The following is a 24,936-nucleotide window of genomic DNA, read 5'->3' as shown; positions in this document are numbered from 1 at the left end:
ATGTTTTTGAATTCAGACTTTTTTGGAGGTTTTGTAAGTGAGCACAACCACAGATGCACCGTTCCGACAGACTGCGTTTGTTGCGAGTGTTACCACATAGCTGGCTACTTGGAGATCTCGCTTACGATATTCTAGTCATTCTGTCTCTCACTTCACTTGTGTTGCGACGAAATCCTGTTCCCCCAAAACACAGGTACAACCATGGTAAGTACTCAATGTGAATGTACACACGGTGTATAACTCAACTGAACGTACAGTATGAAGCTATCATGTAAACACATGGCTCACACTTGACCACTTGGTCTGGCCATTTGAGGCCTACTCTGGTCGGATTGTGTTCTCTGATACTCTCTGAGGAAAAGTCAACAGTCCTATTTCACCCAGACGGAGGAAGTGAAGATACCACTCACAGTTTAATCAGAAACCACCAAGTCATTACCTCACTCCAGTCTGCCTCTACTTCTACCTCTTATGGAAAAGGGCTTTTTTGACTCCTTCATTTCTCAGCAGGGAAGCTTTTTTTTCCCATGATGATGATGATCCCAAGCTGGGAAACATAAATTGATTCTAAAGAGGAAATTAGATGGTGCTTATTACACTGTCTAACTAGTAATCCTCTGTCATTCGTCTGGCGTGTGATGAATGTCCTGCTTTCTGCCTACCTCTCCTGCTTACCAATGAGGTGGCGTCAGAGAGAGCCTGCGCGCACACACACACATATATACTGAAACACACACACACACACACATACTGAAACACACACACACAGTGATGCTTTCATACACACAGTGAAACAGACACTCGCACGCACACACACCTACCTGGCTGTCTAATGAATCTCTATCGGCCTGCGCTCCTCTCCCATTGACTGAGGAGAAGATAATGATGGATATGGTGATTTTCAAGTGCATTTCTGATTAAATTATACCCATTTTTCTATTCTCTCTCGCTCTCTCTCTCTCTCTTTATTCTTACTACCTCTTCTCTCCTCAGTGTGATGTGTGTGTGTGTGCTTGCACGTGCGTGCATGCGTTCGCACGTCTCTCTTTGTGTGTGTGTTTGTGTATTTGTGCATGTGTGTGACACACACACACACACACACACACACCCCACACCCCCTCGATCAGTGTTATTTCCCCAGATTAGCATGCGTTAACCCAGGGAGCAGGCAGGCAGGGTGATTTATCTGAATGCAGCAGGTAGATAAAAGAGGAGATGCAGCAGGATTACAGCAGATCCACTGTGGCTCTGTCTACAGTATCTCTGATACATGGCTAGTGACCTTTACACCGACACATTCTACAGCACTCAGACCACAAACTCACACCACAAACTCACACCACAAACTCACCCCACTAACTCACCCCACTAACTCAACTGTTCTGAGAGCAACCAGGGCTGAGGAAATGACCCTGTTGGATTGAAGCAACTCTTTTGTTGGGCTTTCTTTTTTTAACATAGGTGTAGTTTGCCTAGGCTGATTGAAGCCGATTTTTCTTTGGAAGTCGTTTGAAATAAAAATGATTTCTATTTGGTATTTCTATGTCATGGTAATATATCATGGATAAGCCATGACAACAAACCCATTTGAACTCATTCAACAGTCTTGTATAAAAGCAATGGTTATTTTAGGGGAGCTATCCACATACCCCTAGCCCTCCATGTTCTGCCATATATTCATTTGTTTCTGGTATCAAAAGAAAAGGAAGAGTACTTTATTGATCCAGTTTCCTTACAGTCCATGAAATCTTCTACTTTTTCCCAACCCCTCCTAGTCTGGGTCAGAGATGTTGTGTGGGTGCCATTTCTCCCGTCTCTTCTCCAGTAGGATCTTCATTTGATCACTCTGTTGCAGGATATCTTTCCTGCACTCTTCTTAGTCATTTAGCAGACACTTTTATGACTGCAATGCAGGAAATGGAAAACTTGTCTTGTATTTGAGGTTTAAAAAGGCTTCTGAAGTTTGACATTTCAGACTTGATTTTCCCTTACATTTTTTTGTATCAACTCCTACAAAAATGTCCATGAATTATAATCCATATAATAATTCACATTTCCTGTTGCTGCAGGATTATGAACTAAATGACTACCGCCCTGTAGCACTCACTTTTGTCATCGTGAAGTGCTTTGAGAGACTAGTCAAGGATCATATCACCTCCACCTTACCTGTCACCCTAGACCCACTTCAGTTTGCATACCGCTCCAACAGGTCCACAGACGATGCAATCGCCATCACACTGCACACTGCCCTATCCCATCTGGACAAGATGAATACCTATGTAAGAATGCTGTTCATTGACTAGAGCAGAGCATTCAACACCATAGTACCCTCCAAACTCATCATCAAGCTGGAGGCCCTGGGTCTCAACTCCGCCCTGTGCAATTGGGTCCTGGACTTTGACGGGCCGCCCCCAGGTGGTGAAGGTAGGAAACAACATCTCCACTTAGCTGACCCTCAACACTGGGGGCCCACAAGGGTGCGTGCTCAGTCCCGTCCTGTACTCCCTGTTCACCCACAACTGCGTGGCCATGCACGTCTCCAACTCAATCATCAAGTTTGCAGACGACACAACGGTAGTGGGCTTGATTACCAACAACGACGAGACAGCCTACAGGGAGGAGGTGAGGGCACTCGGAGTGTGGTGTCAGGAAACAACCTCTCACTCAACATCAACAAAACAAAGGAGATGATCATGGACTTCAGGAAACAGCAGAGGGAGCACCCCCCTATCCACATCAACGGGACAGTAGTGGAGAAGGTGGAACGCTTTAAGCTCCTCAGCGTACATATCACAGACAAACTGAAATGGTCCACCCACACAGACAGTGTGGTGAAGAAGGCACAACAGCGCCTCTTCAACCTCAGGAGGCTGAAGAAATTTGGCTTGGCACCCAAAACACTGACAAACTTTTACAGATGCACAATCGACACCTACAGCACCCAATGTCACAGGAAGGCCAAATCATCAAGGACATCAACCACCCGAGCCACTGCCTGTTCACCCCGCTACCATCCAGAAGGCGAGGTCAGTACAGGTGCGTCAAAGCTGGGACCGAGAGACTGAAAAACAGCTTCTATCTCAAGGCCATCAGACTGTTAAACAGCAATCACTAACTCAGAGGCTGCTGTCTACATTGAAACCCAAACACTGGCTACTTTAATAAATGGATCTCACTAGTCACTCTAACAATGCCACTTTAAACAATGCCACTTTAATAATGTTTACATATCTTACATTACTCATGTCATATGTGTATATACTGTATTTTATACCATCTATTGTGCCTTGTCTATGCCGCTCGGCCATCGCTCATCCATATATTTAAATTTACATATTCTCATTCACCCCTTTAGATTTGTGTGAATTAGGTAGTTGTTGGGAAATTGTTAGATTACCTGTTAGATATTACTGCACTGTCGGAACTAGAAGCACAAGCATTTCAGTACGCTCGCATTAATCTGCTAACCATGTGTATGTGAGCAATACAATTTGATTTGATTTGATGTTCCTGCTGTAGCAAATTGGCTCCAATTAAGATCCTACATCTGTATACGGCAAAACACACCGTAATTAAAACAGCAACACACTCCATAATCTACAGACGGCACCACTGCACTCCATCAATTAAAAGGGCAAGACACTCCATGTCTCTGTTGCCTGCGGTGGAGGTTGCGTTGCCGTGTGTGTGTGTGTGTGTGTGTCAGTGAGCACCATCTCTTCCCTCTCATGTGGCTGTCTCACTGTTGATTGCTGCTCTGCAGTGACAGCACTCAGCTCACCTAATGACCTCTCATCCCCCTGGTGATGCTAGCCATGATGAGGAGGAGGATGATGATGATGAGGAGGATGATGATTATTTCCTGTCATCGTCAGTGAAGGTCCCCAGCTCTGCCACGTCAGGCTGCTGTCACCGAGATGAGATACGGATAGAAAGTCCCCTCTATCTTTCCCTCGCTCTCTCCCCCTCGCTCTCTCCATCTCTCTCTCTCTCTCTCTCCCATCTCTCTCTCTCCTTTGCTTTCTCTCTCTCTCTGGTAATTAGTGTGTTTGCTTACCGCGTGTGTCACCGGCAGCAAACGGAGAGCACAACCCCTGTATCAGGCTCAGAGGGCTGCTAGAGTGGACAACCTCAACCCTGGTGTCTCCCCAAATCTCCCTCACCCCTCACCCCTTCAGCCCTCATGAGCCAAGCCACCCTTCCCCCTTGCTCATCACTGTAACTAAGATGTCATCTTTCCTGATTCATTAGGTATTCCTGATATGTTGCCCTCTAAGCATCAGTAGTATTTTCCCTTTCTTACATCTCTATCATATCATTAAAATGTATGTCTAGTATTTTCCTAAATGTATATATACTGCTCAAAAAAATAAAGGGAACACTTAAACAACACAATGTAACTCCAAGTCAATCACACTTCTGTGAAATCAAACTGTCCACTTAGGAAGCAACACTGATTGACAATAAATGTCACATGCTGTTGTGCAAATGGAATAGACAAAAGGTGGAAATTATAGGCAATTAGCAAGACACCCCCAATAAAGGAGTGGTTCTGCAGGTGGTGACCACAGACCACTTCTCAGTTCCTATGCTTCCTGGCTGATGTTTTGGTCACTTTTGAATGCTGGCGGTGCTTTCACTCTAGTGGTAGCATGAGACGGAGTCTACAACCCACACAAGTGGCTCAGGTAGTGCAGCTCATCCAGGATGGCACATCAATGCGAGCTGTGGCAAGAAGGTTTGCTGTGTCTGTCAGCGTAGTGTCCAGAGCATGGAGGCGCTACCAGGAGACAGGCCAGTACATCAGGAGACGTGGAGGAGGCCGTAGGAGGGCAACAACCCAGCAGCAGGACCGCTACCTCCGCCTTTGTGCAAGGAGGAGCAGGAGGAGCACTGCCAGAGCCCTGCAAAATGACCTCCAGCAGGCCACAAATGTGCATGTGTCTGCTCAAACGGTCAGAAACAGACTCCATGAGGGTGGTATGAGGGCCCGACGTCCACAGGTGGGGGTTGTGCTTACAGCCCAACACCGTGCAGGACGTTTTGCCAGAGAACACCAAGATTGGCAAATTCGCCACTGGCGCCCTGTGCTCTTCACAGATGAAAGCAGGTTCACACAGAGCACATGTGACAGAGTCTGGAGACGCCGTGGAGAACGTTCTGCTGCCTGCAACATCCTCCAGCATGACCGGTTTGGCGGTGGGTCAGTCATGGTGTGGGGTGGCATTTCTTTGGGGGGCCGCACAGCCCTCCATGTGCTCGCCAGAGGTAGCCTGACTGCCATTAGGTACCGAGATGAGATCCTCAGACCCCTTGTGAGACCATATGCTGGTGCGGTTGGCCCTGGGTTCCTCCTAATGCAAGACAATGCTAGACCTCATGTGGCTGGAGTGTGTCAGCAGTTCCTGCAAGAGAAAGGCATTAATGCTATGGACTGGCCCGCCCGTTCCCCAGACCTGAATCCAATTGAGCACATCTGGGACATCATGTCTCGCTCCATCCACCAACGCCACGTTGCACCACAGACTGTCCAGGAGTTGGCGGATGCTTTAGTCCAGGTCTGGGAGGACCTTCCGCCACCTCATCAGGAGCATGCCCAGGCATTGTAGGGAGGTCATACAGGCACGTGGAGGCCACACACACTACTGAGCCTCATTTTGACTTGTTTTAAGGACATTACATCAAAGTTGGATCAGCCTGTAGTGTGGTTTTCCACTTTAATTTTGAGTGCGACTCCAAATCCAGACCTCCATGGGTTGATAAATTGGATTTCCATTGATTATTTTTGTGTGATTTTGTTGTCAGCACATTCAACTATATAAAGAAAAAAGTATTTAATAAGATTATTTCATTCAGATCGAGGATGTGTTATTTTAGTGTTCCCTTTATTTTTTTGAGCAGTGTATATATTGCCGTTACAGTCCTGTATATCCCCAGCCTCATACCAATGCGTACCCAGCCTCATACCAATGCGTACCCAGCCTCATACCAATGTGTACCCAGCCTCATACCAATGCGTACCCAGCCTCATACCAATGTGTACCCAGCCTCATACCAATGCGTACCCAGCCTCATACCAATGCGTACCCAGCCTCATACCAATGCGTACCCAGCCTCATACCAATGCGTACCCAGCCTCATACCAATGCGTACCCAGCCCCATACCAATGCCTACCCAGCCTCATACCAATGCGTACCCAGCCTCATACCAATGCGTACCCAGCCTCATACCAATGCGTACCCAGCCCCATACCAATGCGTACCCAGCCCCATACCAATGCCTACCCAGCCCCATACCAATGCCTACCCAGCCCCATACCAATGCGTACCCAGCCTCATACCAATGCGTACCCAGCCTCATACCAATGCGTACCCAGCCTCATACCAATGCGTACCCAGCCTCATACCAATGCGTACCCAGCCTCATACCAATGCGTACCCAGCCTCATACCAATGCGTACCCAGCCTCATACCAATGCGTACCCAGCCCCATACCAATGCGTACCCAGCCCCATACCAATGCGTACCCAGCCCCATACCAATGCGTACCCAGCCCCATACCAATGCCTACCCAGCCCCATACCAATGCGTACCCAGCCCCATGGTCCTTAGCCGCCAGTGACAAGGCAGCAGACCTAGATCCCAGCCCCAGCCCAACTTCCATTCCCTGTCCGGGTCCCCCTGTCCTTGCCCTTGCCCCAGCCCCTGTTCCCAACCTCCAGCCCAGGCTCATATCCTACCTCTAACCCAATGCATCCCCAAGCCCAATCCCCAGCCCTCTCCCTGGCCTTTGATGTTGTGACATTAAGCTAACGGTAGCTAGCGTTCTTACCACCAGTGCTGTCTAATGGTGGACGGTGGCTAATTACAGTGTCTAATGAAGTGCACGTAGTGGGCACGTCTGGCCGCCTCTCCTCTCCTTCCCCTCGCATTAGGCTTTCATCCATCAGCCCGCTCAACTGATGCCTCTACACCACTGCCTAGACCCACTGCCTAGTGCTAGACACAAACATTTGCACACACGCACACATGCATGCGCACACAAACGCACGTGCGCTGATATAAAGACAGAAATACATGCACACACATTTACACACACACAAACATGACCTGGCACATACACATGCTCTCATATGCACACGCACACACTTTCACGAACGCACACACACACACACACACACACACACACCGTTGTTAACGTTGCTTCAGTAATTGCTTGTTTTACTCCTCCATCCTTTCTAGTCCCCCTCCTCCAACCCTCCTCCTCTCGCCCCCCCTCCCAGCCACACATTTTATTAGGATCATTATTGTGGAGCCAGGCTCCAGGCTTGTGGTAGGACAGGACAGGACAGGGGAAAAAATGTTTCATCTGAAGATGATGCTTTGCTGCGGCCTCCTCTTGTTAATTATCCTGGGCGTAATGCATCAACGTGACGTGTGTGATACACGAGCTGTGTTTAAATACCAATGATATTCATTATGAGCCATTAATAAATAAAATAAAGTAGGCCACTGGTAAGGATGGGGAGGCGGAGAGGAGGCAGTCTGTGTATTGTGTGTCTGCGTGTATTGTGTGTCTGTGTGTGTATTGTGTGTGTGTGTATTGTGTGTGTGTATTGTGTGTGTGTGTGTGTGGATTGTGTGTGTGTGTGTGTGTATTGTGTGTCTGTGTGTGTATTGTGTGTGTGTGTATTGTGTGTGTGTATTGTGTGTCTGTGTGTGTATTGTGTGTGTGTATTGTGTGTGTGTATTGTGTGTGTGTATTGTGTGTGTGTGTGAGCTTTGGGCTGCGTGGTACAGCGTATTTTACTATATACCGGTATTGATTTGAATTTACCTTCTATAACGGTATTTGAATGTTTGTTTTGTTAAATGTGATACGCTGTGTGTAACATCCATTTTTATAGTTTACTCCGCTTCTTGAGTGATCTTCTTCGCTCTCTCTCGCCATGCCGCTTTCCACACAGACCAAGCCACGCCCCCTGTCACTCAAGGAGCGCATTTGTTGTTCCTCGACCACGACACACTTGCATTCAGTCTGCATGGTCAATGCAGCACATGCAACAATGTTGATGACAACAATGCTGTTTTCACTTGTCTTCTTAATATAAATCTACTAGCATTCTATAATGACACTATTAGTTTGTGTTTCTTACATCAGCAAACAGCTAGTTTATCTTTTCTTAGCAAGTTGGGCCTAAATCTTGTTAGCCGCTAATGTTAATCGCTAGTTAGCTGGCTAGCTAGCTAGCTAGCTAGCTAATAAATATTCTGAGTCAGAGCAAACGTAATTTGCTATACAGCCTGATAATACCAGTGATGGTGTAGACCTAAATCAGCATGTTATTTGTGCAACAGTATCTTCTAAATCAAAGAAGAATATGCAAAGCATGAATATATTAGCTACATGAAGTAGCTAAGAGAAAACATTAAATAAAGCCAAAGATTATAGGGTCTCCTAGGAAACACTTATCAACACTTTGGTTCCTACCCTGTCACAATAAGTCCTCCCTGGCATTTTAATTTGTTGTCAGAATGGCGAAATACCCATTGAAATCACTTGTATGTGTTGCCACCCTTGGCTCACGCACTACTCATAAAGCACATTTTTAAAGTAAACTTTTATTATTAAAAAACATAATACCGTCAAATACTCTTATTGTCCAATTTCTTTTAAATACCATGATATGATATTTTGGCCATATCGTCCAGCCCAAGTGTGAGTGTGCGTGTGTGAGACGGTGTCTCTGTCCCGTCCATCCCCATCCGACCCCGTCCCCAGTCCTCTCTCCAGCCTCTCCATGTACATTAGCATCCAGGCAGACGAAAGAGGGCTAATTCACCATAACGGTTTTACTGCGGTGTAAAACTCCCCGACTCCTTCATTTGCAGTGTAATAAAGCATTCCCCTGACATGCTCCTTCCTTCTCTTCCCCGTATATTTATCAATTAACCCCACACGTTTCTCCATTATGTCAGCATTTCCCCCTCCAGACTTGCATACTGAGTAACCAGGCAGAGACAGGAGACGGGGAGAGGAGAGGAGGAGAGGCCAGAGGCGTTATAGCTGCCTGGTGCTTTAAAAGGGGTCCCTCTCTGACACGGGATGCAGTTTTTATACACGCAGTGATCCGCCATCAGCAGCACGTAGAATAGATATCACAGCTTTCACTGTCATATTAAAATGGGTCCATGTAAAAACAGAGCTGACATTGTCAATCTGTGCTGAGAATGTCATCTTCATTTTGATATTTGATCAAAAATTACTACCATATCTACCATTACCAAATGTATTTTTAAGAATGCACTTGTTTCAATTTTGTTGATATTTGAATAGGCCAGATCATCATAATATGAATATATATTTAGGCATGGTGTTTTTGCTGCAATTAAAATGTTTTAATAATTTATAGCCCTTACTCAGCACGTCACGGTAATTTACTAATAGACGCGGAGAAGATTCACCCTCAACATTTATTTTCAAGGTGAAGCATTTTATTTACTGAACAAAAGTATAAACGCAACATGCAACAATTTCAAAGATCTTACTGAGTTACAGTTCGTATGAGGAAATCAGTCAAATGAAATAAATGAATTAGGCCCTAATCTATGAATTTTACATGACTGGGAATACAGATATGCAGCTGTTGTTCGATGTTAACTTTAATAAATGGGCCTCACTATGGGCCTCAGGATCTCTTCAGGGTACTTCTGTGTATTCAAATTTCCATTGATAAAATGAAATTATGTTTGTTGTCCGTATCTTATGCCTGCCCATACCATAACCCCACCGCCACCATGAGGAACTGTTCACAACGTTGACATCAGCAAACAGCTCGCCCACACGACACCATACACGTGGCCTGCGGTTGTCAGACTGGTTTGATGTACTGCCAAATTCTCGAAAACAATGTTGGAGGCGGCTTATGGTACAGAAATTAACATTCCATTCTCTGGCAAGAGCTCTGGTGGACATTCCTGCAGACAGCATGCCAATTGCTCGCTCTCTCTTGTGTGACAAAACTTCACATTTTATAGCGGCCTTTTATTGTCCCAAGTACAAGGTGCACCTGTGTAATGATCACACGCTGTTTAATCTGCTTCTTGATATGCCACACCTGTCAGGTGGATGAATTATCTTGACAAAGGACAAATGCTCACTAACAGGGATGTAAACAAGTGGGCTTTTTGTGCATATGGAACATTTCTGGAATCTTTTATTTTCCGCTAATGAAACATAACATAACACTTTACGTGTTGCGTTTATGTTTCTGTTCAGTGTACATAAAAGCAATTTACCCCATATTCTATGGAAATCCAAATGGCTACGTATACTATAGTACGAAATACGCAAAACTAGCTGTAGAATAACCAGTGAATTCCTGAATAAAAGCAGGTTGTCGGAGAAGTCATATGCTTGATGTTGGAGGTATATTTAGATATGGGAGATATTTCACCCAGTGTACATGCAAAACAGAGCCATAAGGATAAGACTAGGTGTGTTTTAATTGAGCCAGCAGGCCTGTGAGAGGGGCTATGCTCCAGTGAAGCATACAATACTAGCCTGTCTGTATCCCCTCTCCCTGGCCGGCCCTGACACACATTCTGCAGCAGCAGACACATCACCAGAACAGGAACATGACAGCCTTCATATGGACTGTGTCTATGATCAGAGTTCAGCAGGGGGAGAGAGAGAGAGAGAGAGAGAGGGAGACACAGAGAGAGAGAGAGAGAGAGAGAGAATGTAGATGCTGTTTTAGTTATAGACATGCAGGATGTTGTGGACAGGATACACATATGCATACACACACACACACACGCACATTAAATACACACGCATGCACACACACACATATTAAGCAAGTGTATGCAGGTGCACACACACACGTACACACTTCTGAACACTCAAAGAGAAAAGACAGTACATCCATGTCACATTAAACAAAAAACAAACCATGTTTCATGTATTTGCTGCGTTGCTTGCGTATTTGTTCTCTTTTAAAGCACTCATTAATTGTGTCAATTATTTCCTGTGTCATAAGGACACAAGATGAGAGTGTTGCTATCATTGTGGCATTCTATATTTCCAACTTTTAGATATTGCAATGATGTAGTATTATTAGTAATGGGGGAAAAATGTATACAGTTTACATTTCGGGATATTATTTTTGCACCTGCATCAAAACTACATAGCTTGTTCTCCATCTTCTTTTTAAAAAGGGAGGCAATTTGTTTTCACCACTTTTATTTCCATGACTGATCAACACTCGTTTTCTCATGGCTCTCTCTCTTTTCCTTCTGCAGCAGACATATGGTGAGCAATATGATTGGAACATCGAATCGCAATAAAGTCGCAGTATCAAATCACAATACTGTACATATAGAATTGTGAGAATCGTAATGCAGTAAGTATCGTGATATCCCTGGTAATTCCCAGCCTGGTAAACATTGCTGTTGTTTTAGTGTGTGACCAGAATCCTGTTGGACCTGTGTCTTCCGTATGGTAGAGTGGAATGAGATCTGATCTCACACACACACACACACACACACACACACACTTACACACGGCACTAGGCGGGAAGCAATCGCAAACACTTACAGCTGCAAATGGCCATTGTGTCATGCTAAAAGGTGTGTTGACGAATGAGGCCGCTAAGCCTGGCTGAGAGAGCCCAGCGTTGGGATTAGATGGAGACGGCTGATCACATCGCCTCCGCTGCCGCCTGCTTTGCATGGGAATTGTGCATATTTAATCTGTGTGTTGCGGACGGGCGGGTAGACAGGCGTGTTGCGCCCAGACCAAGCCGTCTTTCTGTTTCTCATTACAGCGCTAACTGTCTGTCTGCGGATCTGTCCCTAATAGCGCCCCAGCAACCAGCCACACATCACATAGGGTACACTCTTAGAAAATAGGTTTCCGAAAGGATTATTTGGCTGTCCCCGTAGGAGAACCCTTTTTGGTTCCAGGTGGAAGCCTCTGTGTGAAGGGGTCTACAGTACATGGAACTCAAAAGGGTTCTGCGTGGAACCAAAATGGTTCTACCTGGAGCCAAAAAGAGTTCTTCAAAGAGTTCTCTTATGGGGACAGCCTGAAGAGCCCTTTTAGGTTCTAGATAGCACCTTTTTGTTCTAAGAGTGTAGCTTCAGCTTCAGTAGACCAGTAAAGCACGTGTGTCGATGTTGAGATCAGCTGGGATGCTCACATTGGAAAACACAGTGTTAATCTAGCCCACACAGCTAACATAAAGAGTGGTCTGATTTTGTGGAGGAATTAGGCTAGTCAAAGAATTAACCAGTGATATCTTTATTAAAACATCAGTACCATATTTCATGTGGAGCTAAGGGCGAACAGGCTTTACAATGAGGGAATAGGCTTAATGTGACTGGGATTGTTATTTGCAGTGTGTTTGTAGACATGCGTCTGGGTCTGAGATGGTAACTTAAGTTTAGTATTCTGTTTCAGTCTGCTCATTAATGTGATCGCGTGTCAGTGAACACAACTCTATCAATCCTATCCCTCTCTCTTCCTCCCTCTCTCATCTCGTTCTTATCCGTCTTACACTTCTGTTGGGAGGGGGGGATTACAATTAATGTTCTTTTTTTTTCACCCTTCTTCGCCTTCTCCTTCCTCTCCCTTCTTCTTCCTCTCTTCTTCTTCCTCTCTTCTTCTTCTTTCACTTCTTCAGAGGACTTTGTATTCTCATGCATCTCATATATTACGGAATACAAAAAAAAAAATAAGTGTGTTTTTTTTTGTGTTTTTTTTTTTACGGAGGCCCCTCGCTGTGCGTGTAATTTCTTGTTTGTGTGGCGCTCCGTCGTGTCGCTCCTCGTCTCGCTCGGCCCTCTGCGAAACCCTCTGGTGTGGACGAGAGCGAGGGAGAGAGAAAAAAAGAGAGAGAAAAATACAGGATGATAACAAAGGCAGCTCGGATTTCACAAACGCATATTTCATCAATCATGTGAATGCGTGTGAGTGATTATGCATAGCCGTGGCAGGGTTAGGCCTGATTACCATGCACCATAAAGGCTGCTTTCTTATCTCATACACACTGATTAGTTTCTGTCTGCAGATAGCCTCTACCCTCCTCTACACACACACACACACACACACACACACACACTTGCTAAAGCCAGTGAAATAGACTCATTTCCCTGAAATGACGTCCCACTCTCCCAGCCTCGGATTAGATAGTTGTAGATCCAGGGAAAGGCCTAATTCAGGTTTAGTTAATCAGGGACTAGGAGATGAGATATAGATGAACCTACATCCCTCTGAACTACACACTCTGAGAACTTTGTTAAATGAGCCTTAGCTATATCCAAGGCTAGATTAGCACATGTCCATGATAACCTAATTAAATCAGCCATTTACCTCAAGAGCAACCTTCATCTGGAGCTGGTTGGTTTTGGTAGAACGACCTGTATTTTAGTCATATACACTGTACACATTTGATGGCCACATAGGAACCATTGTCATGCACTGAACTGAACTTGATGATCTGTTTTTCCATCCAGGCGTTCATTTTGTTTTAAGGCCTCTCAACATTCTGTGGTTGATACGAGTGGTGTGTTGTGTCACGGAGGCCCCTCTTAAAGGAGAAATGTTCTGAGAACGCCCCGTGCGTTATACTCAAAAGAATGTGTCGTCTTTTCTGTATTGTGTCACGTTGGCGTCACGGTGTCCTGGACATGCTTGACAATCAAACAGAGAGAGAGAGAGAGAAAGAGAGAGATGGAAAGGGAGAGAGAAGAGAGGGATGAAGAGCGAGAGGTTGAGGCAGAATTAGCCATGTATGAAAGGCCTCAGTTCCAGCCTCAACCAGGAAATTAGAAATTACTCTGTCAACTCTCCCTCTCCCTCTCTCTCCCTCTCTCCCTCTCTCCCTCTCTCTCTGAGTGGTTGAAGTAAAGTAAGTCATTTTGGCTGGGCCGGGGCCGGTGTCGGGGTGTCTGAATGGTAGAAGTGTGCGGGACGCATTAGGACTTGACAGGGCCCTTCGTGAAATAAGTGAAATTAATGGAGCTCTTTTCATGTTGGACAAGGCCGCGGCACCCCTTTCACGCCGCTTACAGTCACCGAAAGTCAATAGTTTTTTATTACTCCTCGGTCGACCTACATTCCACACTACAAGTGCTAGACCCACTAATTGGTTTCAGTTTGTGGAAAGGGAGAGAGGGAGAGAGAGGAAAAAAAAACTTCAACCCAAAGAACACTGAAGCAAATAAATCAATCTCATATTTTTCCCCCTGTCTTTTTTCATTGAGTTGGAGGGAGAGAGGAGGGGGAGCGAGCTAGGGAGGGATAGAGTGAAAGAGAGGATAAATGCTTGGTTAGAGCACTGGTCCCAGGAGGTAACAATATCTCGGGTGTTAATGGAGGGGTCTGGTTAAAGTGCTCTGGACTGATGAGGTGACCTAAACCTATGGGGTTTCCATTCCAGTACGTCAGGGCTTTACCTCAGGCTCACACGAACGTAAAGTCCTTTGAAAAACAATAAATAATCATTATTCATCATTTCAAAATATGCTGTTACCATGGTATTAGCATTTAGCCCTCATTAGGCTACACCACGTATCCTATGCCAAACCAAAACAGCACAGAGACATACAGACAGTGAATGACAAGATGACTGAAATTCCGTCACTTGAGGAGTTGAATCGAAATCCAATTCAGGATAACTGTCATTCATTTTCAATGAACATTTAAGTGTTTTATCCTTGAATTGAGGATGGAATTGACCCCAACCCAGATACAAGTTAAAGCCGTATACTAAAGCCTTTTGTGGTAGTGATTTATCAGCTGTGCTGTGTTCCAGTGTGCGGTCAGTTCTTCTGCTGGACAGACAGACAGTGTCAAGCTAAACTAAACTGAAGTGACAGTGGTTAGCCTCTTCAAGAAATGCCACCACAGCCACAAATTGATATGACACTTTGACCCCCTCCCTCTATGTTTGTGTTGCGTTCCAGGAGCGTTGCTGTGTCTCTCTTCCTGCTTTCACAGCTCTGGTGGCTGTGTGTGTGTGTGGGGGATCGGGGTACCCGGGTGCAAAGGAAGCTGTCACACGAAGCTCCAGTCATGGTCCTCTCTGCCTCAGCCTGACAAGTCCCTGCCTACTACCCACTGGTTACCACACCACAGAGAGATGGGGCCACGCACACGCACTGACACACACTCTCCACCGACACACACGCATCCACATGACACATATCTCCACACACACTGACCTGCCGTATTCTGCACTCCGTCCACATGGCACATATCTCCACACACACTGACCTGCCGTATTCTGCACTCCATCCACATGACACATATCTCCACACACACTGACCTGCCGTATTCTGCACTCCATCCACATGGCACATATCTCCACACACACTGACCTGCCGTATTCTGCACTCCATCCACATGGCACATATCTCCACACACACTGACCTGCCGTATTCTGCACTCCATCCACATGGCACATATCTCCACACACACTGACCTGCCGTATTCTGCACTCCATCCACACGCACATTAAACACATTAACTCACCATAGTGACACCAACATGGCCACTTTGGTCAGCTTCACACATCACAAGTAACGGGAACAAAATCCACTTAGTAATCTAGTGATTGACCTTTCAGAGCCCTAAGTTAGTCAAAGATCACATCATGCTACTAGCCAAGACTTGGATGGGTTTCTGATCTCTAATGGATTTTGACTGAGAGATCTGTCTTAGATGTTTTAACTGTATGATCAGTTTGCAGAGGATATGTGTATTTGGTGGTGACAGCATGCGCGCGTGTGTGTGTGTGTGTGTGTGTGCGCGCGTGCACGTGTGTGCGCACTGCTCTTCCGTCGTTAGTGTCAGTGTGCGGAGGGGGGCTCCTGTTTACAAGGACAGGCTTGTCCCCGCCCCCCAGGCGTCGGTCGGCATGGCGATGATTGTCATGGCGATGGAGTGTGAGTGACAGGGCGATCACATGTTTACCCCGAGAGCAGGAAGTACACAGCGCCCCAGTCTCTGACATTAGTTTGTCCTTCCTCAACTTCTACTAACTACATATAGAAATAAATAACTAAACCCCTTCCCTCCCTCTCTCCCTCCCTCCCTCCCTCCCTCCCTCCCTCCCTCCCTCCCTCCCTCCCTCCCTCCCTCCCTCTCTCCCTCCCTCCCTCCCTCCCTCTCTCCCTCCTTCCCTTAGCGGCCAGCTCTAATTCCGAGGCGCCACTTTGTTCTGGGTTGTGGCCGCTGCCGCGCTGCAAAGGTTGCTGGGTAATCACAGGGCCTGGACGAGGGGTCAGAGTTCACACCAGGTCACTCTCTGGTGTGTGTGTATGTGTGTGGAGGCGGGGGAAGGCATGGACATCAGACCACACACACACACACACATGCACACACGCAGTCACTACACAGGAACTCACATACATATATATATTTATATATACATATACCTACACACACTCTCTCACAGTCACCTACAGACACGTACAACTACACATACACACTTACCTGGTGGTGTGGCGTTCCCTAGCATGTAGGCCAGTTATAAAGTGGGCTCAGGCCCAGCTATAAATACCCCGGCAGCCTTTTCTGCAGCGCAGCAGAAAAGGAGGTCAGGGTTTGAGCGGAGACTCTGCATTCATCATTAGCGGGCTGCCGCTGCCGGTAATTCGCCCGTTACAGCCGTGATTAAGGGCCCGGTTAGTTTCAGCAGCCGCTCCACTCTGCTACCGTTCCTCACCGACCATAGCGCCATCGACCGCCAGAGGTTACGGCCATGTTACGGTTCTGCTCCTACAGGAACACGCGGTCGCATGGTCAGAGAGACGTAGAGAGCGAGAGACTGATTGTATCGGTGTATGTCTGTATATGTGTATGCGTGAGTGTCTGTGTGTGCAGGGTTGGGTTGGGTAGATTACTTTCTAAATGTAATCCATTACAGTTACTAGTTACCTGACCAAAATTGTAATCAGTAACGTAACTTTTGGATTATTCAAGCTCAGTAACGTAATCTGATTACGTTGAGTTACTTTTAGATTACTTTCCCCTTAAGTGGCATTAGAAGAAGACAAAAATGTATGATACCAATTGACATCTATTGCAGGATAAATCGATGTTAAAGTTTACATAGCTGGTCATATATGGATGTTACATTTTACTTTATGGGTTGGTTATGTAGGCTTCTTCTAACCCATCGCTTTCTACTACATATAAAGATACAATTAGGCTATATTTGATTTAGATTTATTAGGATCTCCATTAGCGACAGCTAGTCTTACCGGGGTCTGACACATAACGAAAATACATTACAGACAAAAGACTTCATACAATGTATGTACATTTAAAAACATTAACAGGTAGTGTGTGTGTGTGTGCGCACATCTATCAGTTCCACATACATGTCAGTACATACACACAACAAATAGGTCAGGGGTTGGAGAGTTGTTGTGCCGTGAGGTGTTGCTTTATTTGTTTTTTGAAACCAAGTTTGCTGTTTCCTCATGGCTCTGTATAATACTGTGTGTTTTCTTGAATTTGTTCTGGACCTGGGGACTGTGAAAAGACCCCTGGTGGCATGTCTGGTGGGGTAAGTGTGTGTGTCAGTGCTCTGTGTAAGTTGACTATGCAATCCATTTGGAATTTCCAACAGGTTAATGTTTCTTAAGAAAACAAGAAGCTCTTAACCAAGAGAGACTGGCATGCATAGTATTGATATTAGTCTTCTGATTACAATTTAGAGCAAGACGTGCCGCTCTGTTCTGGGCCAGCTGCAGCTTAACTAGGTCCTTTGCGGCACTTGACCACATGACTGGACAATAATCAAGATAAGATCGAACTAGAGCCCACAGGACTTGCTTTCTGGAGGGTGGTGTCAAAAAAGCAGAACGTCTCTTTATTACCGACAGACCTCTCCCCGTCTTTACAACCGTTCAGTATGTTTTGACCATGACAGTTTGGAATCTAAGGTAACGCCAAGTCATTTAGTCTACTCAACTTGTTCAACAGCCACACCATTCATTACCAGATTCAGCTGAGGTCTAGAACTTAGGGAATGATATGTACCAAATACAATGCTCTTAGTTTTAGAGATGTTCAGGACCAGTTTAGTACTGGCCACCCATTCTAAAGCTGACTGCAGCTCTTTGATTGGAGTTGCAGTGATTTCACTAGCTGTGGTTGAATCATCAGCATACATGGACACACAGGCTGATCTATAACAGTGCCGCTCTCACAATCTTCGTGTTGTCAATTTATTTCAACCAGTCATCAGTCAATTGTCTCAGTGCAGTACATGTTGAATGCCCTTCTCTGAAAGACTGTTGTTAATTTGTTTATAGATAAATACCATTGCACTGGAATGACTTTGGCTTCCCTCCAGGCCTGAGGACAAATACTTCCTTTACATTCAAAACCAAAGTGTGTCAGATTTCCAGTCATTCCGATTGATTTTATACCCCTTGGTCTTCAAGAACAGAACTTGTAAATTTGAAAATATAGATTATCCAAATTGTTTTACATGAGCATAACCCAAAAGCTAAGAGTGTATCAGCCTCCTCTGTTGTTTATGCTGCTCTCATGGAATGGCATGCTTGAGCACTACATGTAACGAGGGTCGTATAAAGGGGACCAAGGCGCAGCATGTAGAGTGCTCATACTTTACTTTAATGAAAACACTAAACAAAAACAAGAAAACGACAGCCAACAGTTCCGTCAGGTATACTTACAAAATGGAAAACAACTACCAACACAGGAAAACAGGCAGCCTAAGTATGGCTTCCAATCAGAGACAACGATAGACAGCTGCCTCTGATTGGAAACCATACCTGGCCAAAACATAGAATGCCCACCCACCTATCACACCCTGACCTAACTAAACAGAGAAAACACAGCTCTCCTAGGTCAGAGCGTGACAGTAGCCCCCCCCCCCCCCAAAGGTGCGGACGGTCCGGGTGGGCATCCATATTTGGCGGCGGCTCTGGTTCTGGGCGTAGCACCCCCCCCCCCCGCCCACTGATCCCCCCGCTTCTTTGTGTCCGGAGGAACCAGACCGTGGGTCATCGCCGGAGGCTCTGAAACGCCAACCGCCGCTGAAGACTCTGAGCTGAAAGCCGCCGCTGAAGACTCTGGGCTGCAGACCGCCATTGCAGACTCTGGGCTGCAGACCGTCTCTGAAGACTCGGGGCTGCAGACCGTCTCTGAAGACTCGGGGCTGCAGACCGTCTCTGAAGACTCAGGGCTGCGGACCGTCTCTGAAGACTCGGGGCTGCGGACCGTCTCTGAAGACTCGGGGCTGCGGACCATCTCTGAAGACTCGGGGCTGCGGACCGTCGCTGAAGACTCCGGACTGGGGAGCGTCGCTGGAGGCTCCGCGCTGGGGAGCGTCGCCGGGGGCTCCGTGCTGAGGAGCGTCGCCGGGGGCTCCGGACTGAGGAGCGTCGCCGGAGGCTCCGGACTGGGAAGCGTCATTATAGGTTCCGGACTAGTGACCGTTGCTGCTGGCTCCATGCCATGGATCATCTCTACAGGTTCCGTGCCAAGGATCATCACTGGAGGCTTCTTACCATGGATTATCTCTACAGGTTCCGCGCCATGGATTATTCCTACAGGCTTCGTGCCATGGTTTATCCCTACAGGCTCCGGACCATTTATAATCCCTACAGGCTTTTTGCCAAGGATTATCTCTTCAGGCTCCAGGCCATGGATTACCTCTGGAGGCTTTGTGCCATGGAACATCCCTACAGGCTCCGGGCCATGGATCATCACTACAGGCTTCGTGCCATGGATCATCTCTACAGGCTTCAGACCATCGATTATCACTGGAGGCTTTATTCGTGGAGCTGGAACAGGTCTCACCGGACTGGGGAGACGCACTGAGGGCCGAGTGCTCAAAGCAGGCACCGGCCTTACTGGGTTATGGATGCGCACTGGAGGGAGAGTGCGAGGAGCAGGCACCGGCCTTACTGGGTTATGGATGCGCACTGGAGGGAGAGTGCGAGGAGCAGGCACAGGACGTACTGGACTATGGAGGCACACTGGAGGGAGAATGCGAGGAGCAGGCACAGGACTTACTGAACTATGGAGGCGCACTGGAGGGAGAGTGCGAGGAGCAGGCACAGGACGTACTGGGCTATGGAGACGCACTGGAGAGAGAGTGCGAGAGGCAGGCACATGCTCACCACAATAAGCACGGGGAGTTGGCTCAAGTCTCACCCCTGGCCCAGCCAAACTACCCGTGTGCCCCCCCCCAAATAGAATTTGGGGGCTGCCTCTCGTTCTTCCCCGGTAGGCTCCGATATCTCTCTATTACCTGGCCCCAAGTCCATTTTCTCCTTTCGGTCCACTCCTTATGTGACCAGGTGTCCATTTCTGCCTGGGCACACCGCTTGATCCAATCATGGTGGGTAGTTCTGTAACGTGGGTCGTATAAAGGGGACCAAGGCGCAGCGTGTAGAGTGCTCATACTTTAATGAAAACACTAAACAAAAACAAGAAAACGACAGCCAACAGTTCCGTCAGGTATACTTACAAAACGGAAAACAACTACCAACACAGGAAAACAGGCTGCCTAAGTATGGCTTCCAATCAGAGACAACGATAGACAGCTGCCTCTGATTGGAAACCATACCTGGCCAAAACATAGAAAACAAAAACATAGAATGCCCACCCACCTATCACACCATGACCTAACTAAACAGAGAAAACACAGCTGTCCTAGGTCAGAGCGTGACACTCCACTCTTAGAAAAAAGGGTTCCAAAAGGGTCCTTCGGCTGTCCACAAAGGAGAACCCCTTTTTGGTCCCAGGTAGAATCCTTTTTGGGTTCCATATAGAACCCTCTGTGGAAGGGATTCTACCTGAACCAAAAAGGGTTCTCCAGAGGGTTCTCCTATGGGGACAGCTGAAGAACCCTTTGACAGTATGTTCTAGATAGCACCTTCTTTTTCTAAAAGTCTACCGAAAACTGCCGTATGTGAAGAATGCATGTCATATGCTGCATTTACAATAGGCCTATTGTTTACCTTTTTGTTTGGTGGCACTTTGATGTCTCGATAAGCTGTTGAAGTCTAGCAAAAGTGTGCGAGTTTGAGCATGTGTCCGTTAGGCGTATAGAAGAAAACAAATTATCAGCACAAATGAGATTGAGCAACAAAAGCCCCACTCGTGGCCGTCTTAAATGAAACTTGTTGTTGACATTATGGAGGACAATACCACTGAAGAGTTTAGAAGGGAGGAACTCCCTCAAACTTTTATTCCATAGGCTGGGATCTGTACTATGCAGCTGTTGCAAGAGCACATTTTTCACTGGCTGTCCACAGGTCGCAAAAACAATGACAGGCAGCTTAAAATCATTTAAAAGTAATCGTCAAAGTAATCATATAGTTTTTCAAAAGTATTTGTAATCTGATTACAATATTTGTGCTGGTAACGCAACAGATTCTAGTTATGTTTTTTTTGTAATCTGTTACATGTCACGGATTCCATGGAATCCGTTACTCCCCAACCCTGTATCTGTGTGTGCATGAAGTTATTTTCCTGAGTCTGTGTGTGTGTAGTTATTGTGTTCTGTGTTGGGTTGTTGGGGTGTTGTAGCAGTACGTCCATGCCCTCTGTGAGAGGCTTGGGGGGCCGATGACAGGCCTGTCACAATCACTCATGAAAAGAGCATTCACTGCCGAAGACACACACACACACACACACACACCACACACACACACACACACACACACACACACACACACACACACACACACAGGCTTTATGAGGAGAACATGCTGTATGGGGACTTAATGCTTCATTGAATATGTTTCTGAATAATGACAGATTTATGTTATTTCCCACTTTGACATCTCTCATAGCTACTCCTCGATGACGACAGCTAAAACCGGAAGTGAGTAACTTTGTGTGTTTCCTCTCTCTCTCCTTCTCTCTTTCCTTCTCTGTCTCTCTCTCTCTCTCTCTCTCTCTCTCTCTCTCTCTCTCTCTCTCTCTCTCTCTCCAGCCATTCAAGACAGTCTTCACCACTTGTCATGTGTTTGATAAGTTTGGACGCCTCTACTCCAACGCTGGGAAGATTGTATGAAACTATCGTTCAGTAAGAAAATTCAACTCTACATTATCACACTGAGAAGTGTGGACTTGTATTGGTAACTGTATTCCTTTGTATCCCTTTTTGTTTGTATGTCTTACTGTATCTGGACGGAAATTCACAAAATGAATTAAATTCACGATCACAAGAAATGTACATAATGTGATGATGAGCATTTTCTTCTACCTATGTTCAAGTTCAACTCAACCTAATGATAGTGTTTCATAATACCATGCATTTTATACACACACACACACACACACACACACACACACACACACACACACACACACACACACACACACACCTCTCTCTTCCAAGAAACGCCTCATTCTGTCAACCGCCATCCCAACACACAAACACACACAGCACATAAAGTCGACTACCTCATCCCTCTACTCGTTTTTCCCGTCCTGGAATCAGGCTAATGCGGACATTTTTCCACAGAGCGGGGCAACACTTGGCGGCCCAAAATAAATGTGCTTTAATTTGAGAGAGTGGAGCAACTCATCTGCCTATAGCTCCCTGATTTCATTTCCACACCTCATACTGAGTGCTTTGTTCTGTCTGGGGCGGGTGTGTGTTGTCTGGTGATGAGTCCAGGGCACCAGTGTGTAATCTGGAGATTCAGTAGAGTGATTGTTGTGCTCTGGCCTAGTCCATCACTTCCCAATAACTCAGCCTGTGCTGACTGTGTGTGTGTGTGTGTGCATGTGTGTCTTTATATGTGGATGTGCACGCGTGTAGTCCAAGCTTGCTGGTTGGGGGGGGGGTCTACTTTCTGTGTGTGTGTGTGTGTCAGGGAGGGGGGTGTAGGGATACGGGGTCAGGGGTGTGACAGGGGAGTGACGGGCTGTCTCAGCACACTGCAGCCTCACAGCAGGAGAACGTCAGAGACACACACACACACACACACACACACACACACACACACACACACACACACACACACACACGTTCCTGACACACCTGACCTTCCAGTCCACACACATGCACACACCCTTTCTGCCCACCACCCCACCTGCCTGTCTCAAGCTCACCTGTCGGACACATTCAGTTTCTAAAGTGTTTGTTAAAGTGACACTCCAGAACTTTTGTATAATTTCAGCCGGTAGTTTTAAAAGTGGTGTTCACGAGCCAAAACGGGTCCCCGTTTTTAGTGTACTACGTCATTTTATGGTGTACTACTTTCTTGTTGTTGTTGTGCAATCCGTACGATATGTTACGAATCCAATTCATCCAATATGTTATTCATTTGTTGTGTGTAAGAACATCTTTAAGGGTTTGTAAGTGGTTTGTGGTCTGTTGATAATCTGTTGATTGTGGAGTGAGAGAGATGGGTTGAGAAGGGGAGGGGTAAAGAGGGTGAGGAGTGAAAACATCGTTGTCAGGCTGAGACGGGGTGAGGCAACACGATCTCGTAGTTTCCCTATAATGGATGAACGTCTATTTTTTGACTCCTTTAAATCCGTGTGGTTACAGGTTTATAACAGAAACAACTCAAAGGTTAACAGTTTAGGCATCGTTTCAGCGGGGTTAAGGTTAGGGCTATGGTTTGAGGAACGCTTAAAACGAAATCATTTAAAATGACTCGCTCTTACCATCGAGTATCATCAATTATTCTCACGGATTTCTCGAGTATTTGACCCAGGTCTGGTTTATAAAGCAGCTAATGGATGGGTGTTGATCAGACAGCATTCAGGTCCCAGCATCTCAGTCTCCATAGAAAGCACTTAGCATGTTTGTGTGGAGCAATGTGAATGACTTTGGACCGTTTTTAAAAGTCTCTCTCTCCTCTTTCTATCTTCTCCTTCCTCTCGCTCTCTCTCTCTCTCTCTCTCGCTCGCTCTCTCTCTCTCTCTCTCTCTCCCCTCCCTCTCTCTTCTCCTTCCCTTCTTCTCTCCCCCAAGTCCCTCCCAGTCCCTTGGGTCTGTGGTAGACTGTGAGGGGAGAGATGGAGCGTTTTGTAATGGTCTCTTAATGGACGTGTAGACAGAAACATTAGGGTGGGTAGTACCAGGCAGCGGGCACAGACGAGCTGGCTGCCAGCTGCCAGACCAGATGTGGGTGAGCTGAGGATCACTCACGCTCTCGTTTGTAATTACATTTCTCATGCAGATACAGCCCAGGCGTCGCGATGCTCTCTCTCTCTCTCTCTCTATCCTCCTCCGTCGCGTCCCTCTCCTCCTTCCCTCTGTCCTGCTTTCTCTCTGTTCCTTCTCTGTTCCCTCTTTCCTGTGTCATCTCCCCTCCCATCTTCCCTTCTCCCTGTTCCTCTGTTCCCCTTTCTTTGTTTTAGTAACCACTGATCTAATATGAGCCGAATAATCCCAGGGTTCTACTACATAGCTTTCACAGATCCAGTCATGTCATCAGAGATCAGTTCAAGGAAAATAATGGTTGGAAAGTATTTAGGTCTCATGTCATGTTAAAGGTTTCCAGTTGGAGGCGCCATTTCTCACCTGTTCCATTGTGTCTCTGCAAAGGCTTTCAATGCAGCAATTATGATAATGCCCCTTTGTGTGTGTGTGTGTGTGTGTGTGTGTGTGTGTGTGTGTGTGTGTGTGTGTGTGTGTGTGTGTGTGTGTGTGTGTCTCACAGTCATTGTCCTCAGACAGGAAAAGGGCCCTTTTGTCTCCCCACTGATCAGAAGTCCAGAACATGTGGCGTCTCAACCATACACACACACACACACACACACACACACACACACACACACACACACACACACCTCTTCAAGCTGAATCAGCGATGACGGGAGCTGATCAGTGCGGTTAGGGCTATTGGCAGGTGATTGTTGTGAGAGGTGATGAGTACGGAGGCAGGTGTCTGTCTCTGGAGCTGCTGTATTGACAGC

At 46.4% G+C, this 24,936-nt stretch overlaps 1 protein-coding gene across 1 annotated transcript in view; it reads left to right on the top strand.

Moving 5' to 3' along the window:
• Positions 1-22,234, top strand: part of spata17 (spermatogenesis associated 17) — a 61,398-nt gene extending 39,164 nt beyond the window's left edge. Inside the window, exon 10 of the mRNA XM_014210262.3 lies at positions 21,993-22,234. Coding sequence (XP_014065737.1) covers positions 21,993-22,073 — 81 coding nt within the window. The 3' untranslated portion in view covers positions 22,074-22,234. The remainder of the gene's footprint in view (positions 1-21,992) is intronic.
• The last annotated feature ends 2,702 nt before the right edge of the window (positions 22,235-24,936 follow it).

This window comes from Salmo salar, chromosome 09 (genome assembly GCF_965601325.2).
Source record: "Salmo salar chromosome 09, fSalSal1, whole genome shotgun sequence".
Lineage (NCBI taxonomy): Eukaryota > Metazoa > Chordata > Actinopteri > Salmoniformes > Salmonidae > Salmo > Salmo salar.
Note: the sequence above shows the minus strand (reverse complement) of the source record. Positions and strands in the feature narration are given on the sequence as shown.